The sequence below is a fragment of the Monopterus albus genome, unplaced genomic scaffold (assembly GCF_001952655.1).
Source record: "Monopterus albus unplaced genomic scaffold, M_albus_1.0 scaffold689.1, whole genome shotgun sequence".
Classification (NCBI taxonomy): Eukaryota; Metazoa; Chordata; class Actinopteri; order Synbranchiformes; family Synbranchidae; genus Monopterus; species Monopterus albus.
Window position 1 is genome coordinate 26,353 of NW_018128569.1, and position 7,672 is coordinate 34,024.

At 39.4% G+C, this 7,672-nt stretch overlaps 1 protein-coding gene across 1 annotated transcript; it reads right to left on the minus strand.

The window, feature by feature from the left end:
• Positions 1-6,501: 6,501 nt before the first annotated feature.
• On the minus strand, positions 6,502-7,473 carry LOC109953478 (trace amine-associated receptor 13c-like; the record flags this gene model as incomplete). The annotated part of the gene is made up of 1 exon (XM_020588961.1): positions 6,502-7,473. A coding segment is annotated over one exon (972 nt), but the record flags the coding sequence as incomplete, so codon positions are not given.
• Positions 7,474-7,672: the final 199 nt, after the last annotated feature.

Here is a 7,672-nt window from a genome sequence, read left to right on the forward strand (position 1 = left end):
GTATGTATGTATGTATGTGTGTGTGTGTGTGTGTGTGTGTGTGTGTGTGTGTGTGTGTGTGTGTGTGTGTGTGTGTGTATATATATATATTGTATATAACAGAAAACCAGGAAGTGAGGTCCAAACATGACATGAAGTGATAAACAGCACAGTACCTATGCTGATCTTAATATTTTGTAATGACTTGCTAATTTTTAGCCTATTGAAGATGTTGATAAAAAGTGGATGTTGATTACATGAATTCAATCAAAGTGCTTATTGTCATATGCATAGTAAGGAAACATGTTTCCCTGCACAATGAAATTCTTCCTTTGCTGTCCACAATGAATACCGAACAATATAAAGTCTAAATATAAAATAGATCAATATTACGAAATAAAGGCAATTTTCATTAACATCATCAGCCCCTAACAAATTTTGTAAGTGGTTCATATTCTCATCAATCAAACCTGTGGTATATCTGCTACTCTGTAATTCATCATGCATGAAGCCCCCTTACACCAAGTTTGGGTCTTGGGTGTTTCACTTAAATGCAACTTACAAATGAACTACAAGCCATACAAGCTGTAAGCTTTCTAAATCTGGCAACCCAGCAATATCCCTAAACAATTTGTCCAAGAGGCTTCATCAGACATTGTTGGCCTTCAAAGGACTGAAACACCACAGAGGGGAATAAATATCTCCGACTCAACACCAGTCAGTCAGAACTGATGAAGCCTCTTGGATGAGAGGTGAAATGTCTTTGACCTAGAAATCTAGTCCAGTTGATTTTTTTCAACTGTTCTGTATACTGGGCATTTGAATGTTTATCCAGGAATATTTAAACACAGAATTTCCTTCAGTTTGATTTGTGTCTGTCAGTCTAAATTCAAGTGAACTGCTTTAAAGGTTTTCTCCAAGGCATGATGGGAGAATGGAAGACTGAAATGACAGAGCATTTCTCAGGCCTTCCAAACTTTGGGGCTTTTCCTTAGTTTGAACAAGCACATGGAAAGTAGCTACATGATTTGTTTACCTGTTTTCATCCCACTGTTGCATCATTGCACTTTATTTTTTAACACCTTAGATTGGCCTGGGGCCTCAGTGGGTTAGAGGTGCTACTTTGTAGTCATTAGAAGAGAAATGAACTGACTGATGAGACACTTCTCAGGATTGTTTTGCTGTTTGGTGAGATGCCCTAATTTGATCTCAGAGGTATTTCTCTGTGTGTCTATGTGCAAAGTTGCATGTGTTTGTACATGATAGAAGGTATGTCATGTACTTGCCCAACAGTAGTAAAAAGATGAGCTGTTGTTATTGAAAACTGGTCTAAAAATGTCTTGTTTACATATCATCTGCAAAATATCTGGGTACAGTTTTGATCTATCAGTGAAAGTTCTTCCAAAATCATTATCAGTTATTACAGTTCACTGTTTAGATCCATATTAAGACAAACATCAACAGAAGATTCAAGACAAAGTTTAATTTTTATATTTTCAAAGTTAGTAGACCTCAGAGGCCTGTAAGGACCGCTGGCATTCTGCCTATATGGTCAAATGAAGTTGTAAAGCATATATGTTTTCTGATCCCGTTAGCTCAGCTGCGTTTTGATTTAAACATCTAATACTAAGCTAAATACCACAGATGAAATAATCAATTTCCTGTTGAGCACAATGGGGCAAGAAGGTGCAGTTCTTACTTTCTCCTTAACTAGCTTTGACAGACCCAACCTGGACTGAGGCAACTTCTATCTCCTCCCTTAGGTTCTCCAACAGCAGGAAATGCCAGTTACTAGTGACAATGTGGTAACTCTTGAAGACTTGGCTGGGTGTGTGTACTTGTAAAAAATTACACAGCTCAAGTCTATGAGCAAATTTTGACTTGTTGATTAGTAACATTGCTCAAAGATACTGGAATATTAGAGGGTCATCAACAGCTGCAGGACTGGTCTGTATGCCACTAACAGGGTTTCCACAGTGGGACTCTATCGAAACATAATGCTACATGTAACACTCGTCCTGGGTTATAACTTTGTTTCCACTACCCTTTGTCTGTTTTACAGGCATGTTCCAGCATGGAAGAGTGAAAAAACTTTAGCCCTTTTATTATTTGTTTCAACAGTTAAAGAAGACAGTTTTTCAAATAATAGTATGGCTTGAAAAATCAGTAAATGAAAGCAAATTAAACAGATTAGACACAGAGAACATTTTATGGAAATTATGCTGAATATAACAATAATTCTGAGGGCATATTCGCACCAGGAAATTTGTACCATTCCTGGGCAAGTTTCAGCATATGATCTGTCAGATAATGTACCACTTTTCCCAGAAATGTTTTTAAATAACAAATGATTTGGTATTCTCATGTTTATTTCTTTTGTTTGCATTGAAACAACACAAAAGCAGAGAAAAAAGACACATCTGATCCATTCCACACAGAACTCCAAAAATGGACTGGACTGAATTATTGACACCTTTTCAAAATCATCAGAAATAGTTGCATTTCACACATGTGATTCTCATTTAATTTTTAATAAAACTCACCTGTAGCAACCAACCAGTGCTGGCAATATAGAAATCACGCTTGCAACCAGTTAAAATGGAGAAAAGTTGATGCAGCCTTTGAATCGTGTGGACCACACTGAGCATGAAGAAAAGGAAGAAGAGCGAAAAAAAGTCTGAGTATTTGAGAACCATACCATAGCTAATCTCCCTGGATGTGGACGAATGAGAAAAATAGATGAAAGATTGCAACAAAGGTTTGTTCGAATGGTGGATAAAGAACCTCAATCATCTTCCAAACATTCAAACTGACCTGCAGCCACAGAGTGCAACAGTGTTAGCTCGCACTATCTGTGGCCATCTGAATGACAAGAGATACTATGGTAGGAGACCCAGGGGACCCAGTGCTGACACAGAAACATGAAAAGCCAGAGTGGAGTTTGCAAAAATGTACCTGAGGAAGCCACAGTCCTTCTGGGAAGAATGTTCTGTGGACAGATGAAACTAAAATAGAGCTTTTTGGTCGAGAGCATCATTCTACTGTTTTCAGAAAACAAAATTAGGTCTTCAAAGAAAAAGAGCACAGCCCCTACAGTTAAACACGATGGAGGTTTTTGGGTTGCTTTGCTGCTTCAGGCACTGGATATCTTGACGGTGTGTATGGCATTATGAAATCTGAGGACTACAAACAAATTCTGGGGCACAGTGTAGGGCCCAGCATCAGAAAGTTGGGTCTCTGTCAGTTGGCAAAAGAAGAGTGGTCCGGGATTCCAGCAGAGAGATGAGAGAATCAATCTCAGTGATGGTTATAGGAAGCAACTGATTTAAGTTATTTTGTCTAAAGGGTATGCTACCAAATATTAAATTGAGGGTGTCAGTAATTTTGTCCAGTCCATTTTTGGAGTTCTGTGTGGACTGTATCAGATTTAGCTTTTTTCTGTGCTTTTTGTGTTATTCCAATGCAAAATGAGAAATAAACATGACAATACCAAAGAATTTGTGATTGCAACAATTTTCTGGAAAAAGTAATGTATTATCTGACATAAATGCAGGGATGCCAATTATCTGACAATAATGCAGGGATGCCAGTATTCTGGCCATGACACTAAGTGTACTCCAGTTGGAATCATTTCAAGTGTAGTGTGGGTTTAGGCCGGTGGGGGAGTGGGGAAGGGGGACAGTAATGAGGCAGCTGTGCTTAGTGGGAGTACAGTGCAAAATGCAAAATCAGTGACTTCTGTACAACATAAAAACAGGTCCTAACTGTAATTGTGACATATACAGTCTTATGCAAAAGTTTAGGCACCCCTTGATAAATAACAGATTTTGGTGATTTTTTATTTGAACAGATGTTAACACAGTTTCTCTTGGAAATGGAAAAAATGCACAATATTTTCTGCAAACAGTGATGCATAGTTACTTCTTATGCCATAAATTGAACAAAAATAAAAAATAAAAACATTATTATGGCATGGTGCAAAAGTTTGGGCACCCTAAGAGTTCCAGAGTCTCAAAGTCTCTCACAAGGTATCAGACCTTAATCAGCTCGTTAGATCTGATGCACAGCAACAGCTGTCATTGGTAAATGCCAATTTCAAAGCTGTACAAATACTTTGACTCTTCAAACCTTGTGCACACACTTGTGGACACCCAGCAACCATGGGTTCCTCTAAGCAGCTGTGTAAGACCCTGAAAATGAAAGTTATTGACGCCCACAATGCAGGAGAAGGCTACAAGAAGATAGCAAAGCGTTGTCAGCTTGCAGTTTCCACAGTAAGAAATGTAAATAAGAGATGGCAGATCAGGGGAACTGTGGAGGTCAAGATGAGATCTGGAAGACCAAGAAAACTCTCGGACAGAACTGCTCGTATGCTGGTCAGAAAGACAAATCAAAACCCCCATTTGACTGCAAAAAACCTGCAGGAAGATTTAGCAGACTCAGGAGTGGTGGTGCACCGTTCCACTGTGCAGCGATGCTTGCACAGACAAGGCCTTCATGGAAGAGTCAGCAGAAGAAAACCTTATCTGCGTCCCCATCATAAAATCCAACATCTGAAGTATGCAACAGGACATCTACAGAAGCCCGATGCGTTTTAGAAACAAGTGCTGTGGACTGATGAAGTTAAAATAGAACTCTTTGGACACAATCAGCAAAGGCATGTTTGGAGAAAAAAAGGAGCAGCATTTCATGAAAAGAACACCTTGCCAACTATTAAGCATGGGGGTGGATCTATCATGCTCTGGGGTTGTGTTGCAGCCAGTGGCACAGGAAACATTGCACGGGTGGAGGGAAGAATGGATTCCACTAAATACCAGCAAATTCTGGAAGCAAACATCACACCATCTGTAAAAAAGCTGAAGCTGAAAAGAGGATGGCTTCTACAACAGGACAATGATCCTAAACATACCTCGAAATCCACTATGGAATACCTCAAGAGACGCAGGCTGAAGGTTTTGGAATGGCCATCACAGTCCCCTGATTTAAACATCATTGAAAATTTGTGGGTAGATCTTAAAAGAGCTGTGCATGCAAGACGACCAAAGAATATTACAGAACTAGAAGCCTTTTGCAAGGAAGAATGGGAGAAGATCCCAAGTACAAGAATTGAAAGACTTTTAGCTGGCTATGAAAAGCGTTTGCAAGCTGTGATATCTGCCAGAGGAGGTGTTACTAAGTACTGATTGTGTAGGGTGCCCAAACTTTTGCACCATGCCATAATAATGTTTTTATTTTTTATTTTTGTTCAATTTATGGCATAAGAAGTAACTATGCATCACTGTTTGCAGAAAATATTGTGCATTTTTTCCATTTCCAAGAGAAACTGTGTTAACATCTGTTCAAATAAAAAATCACCAAAATCTGTTATGTATCAAGGGGTGCCTAAACTTTTGCATAAGACTGTAAACACCAAACGGCAGACAGGCAGTGGACCTTATTCACTAACATGCGCATAGAAATGTTCTTACCTTGTGCACAAAATAAGTGCAGGAGACATTACCATCATATTCATGACACCAGCCAATTTTGTTCTTTCTATTGTGTGTATGTTAGTGTAAATCAGAATCATTCTAAAATGACAGGCGCATTCCAGTGGTTTTCAAGTAGCCTGCTGCCATGCCCCCATTTCTCTATATACTTATAAACTAGAACAGTTTTTTAAATTTAATTTATTTCAATTAAAACTGTGATTAATCAGAATGACAGGGCATTAATTTCATGTTTATTTAATATGCTACATTTGGTCAATGCATTAGTAAATTAATCATTATAGCCTTAAATTATATTAATCAATTATATTAGCTATTAAAACCTTTTTAATTAATATAGTTTCAGTTAAAATGTGTTTGCATTTTTTAGCCAGCCAGGCCTTCATCATTTGTTCATACACATGGGGTGAGGCAAATGCAATGATAAATGTATCATTTTTCGCAGCCTCTTAATCACTTATCGTGCAAATATTTATATAGCAAAGATAAAATATGCATAGGATATTTTGGTACATATTGTCATAGGGCGTTAAACTATCTTATACCATATATAGCTTTAACACTGTTATATCTAATGAGTATTAATGCATGTATACATATTGTTTGTGCTCATCTTTATCAAAATGCAGTAAAACTTCACTTTTTTATTTCTTGGTGGTTATGGCAATGTGTGAAAAATACAGTTGAATCAATATAGCCAGAAAAAGTTATATTTATCACTATGCATTTATAACAATATTTATATGTAATAATATTTTGCTGCCATGCACAGTGTTTCGTTCAAGGTCAAAAGACCAACATTTGTAGTGAAAAGTCTCATTCGCCCAGGTTAATGTGCTTCACTCAACACTGAGATGTGTATTTATGAGAATAAACAGTTTACAACATTACTCAGTGACAGAGTGAGAAACTCTGTGCCTGAGGCCACGGTCGGGGGTCTGTGTGGTGCTGCAGCAGAACAGTCTGCTCAGAGGTGACACAGTGTTTCTAAAACTGTGTAAAAATGACCATTGACTGATACTTCCAGTCCTGTCTACAGGATCTTGACCTCCCGGGAGTCATCCTGCAGTATTCTGAGTGTGATAATGAGTTTGATAGCTTTTCTAAACCAGGGGTAGAACATGGCATAAATCAGAGGGTTTAGACAAGAGTTCAGTAACTGAATCCAGACCAATATTCCATAATAGGACAAGCTAGTTGAGGTGTCTATACCTGCAAAGGATGGATAGAAGAAGGGGGAGATGCATATTACAAACACAACTATCAGAATCCCCAGAGTCCTGGCTGCCTTGGGCTGTGATTTTCTAGCAGTTGGAGCTGCTCTGGCCTTGGTAGCAGCAGCCTGTGACTGAATTGCACGCATCTGAGAAAGGGCAGCTACAAACACCCTGATATACAGCACAGCTATGACAGTACAGGGCCCAATAAAGGTTATAAACAAGTCAACAATTCCTGGGATTTGTTTGACAACAACCACACACTCCCCATGGCAGGAGTTGAATTTGTCCGGCTTCACTAAGTGGTCAATGAGAATTAACCTGTTGTAAGTAATTGAACAGGCCCAACAGAGACAAATACAGATTTTAACACTGCTTGGAGTGACCCTAGAAGAGTAGGTCAGTGGGTCACAGATGGTCAAATAACGGTCAATGGATATAAGCACCATGTGGCCCAAAGCACTAGAGATCAGACAGTAAAATACATAAGGAGACAGAGCACACATTATCTTCCCCAGCATCCAGCATGACTCAATGTAGTGAATGCCTTCAACAGGCATCACCACCAGACCCAGCCCCAGGTCACACACAGCCAGGGACTGGAGCAGAGTGTTGGTCGGGGTGTGGAGCTGCCTGAAGTGGGAGATGGAGATGATGACAAGCAAATTGAGTGTCACAGTGAGCAGAGAGACAGATGCAACTAGGGTGTAGAGTAGAAGAGTCTCAGATCGTGGTCGCAGCAGACGCCTGCAGGAGGAGTTGAAGTTGGGGAAGCAGAGCTCAGAGCCCTAAGTGTCGTCCATCAGGGAGGAGAGGAGCAGGGCTGAGGTGGTGAACAGTTCATTTTATCTTCTTCTTACCCTGCCCTCCCACTTTGTCAAGAGCCCTAAGAGATGATGTAGCGTCTGTCTCTCGTCATCGTCATTAACCTTATCAGTCCCATTAGTATTTTATGGGTGAAATAAAGAAAATTGTGTGTGGTGTGTT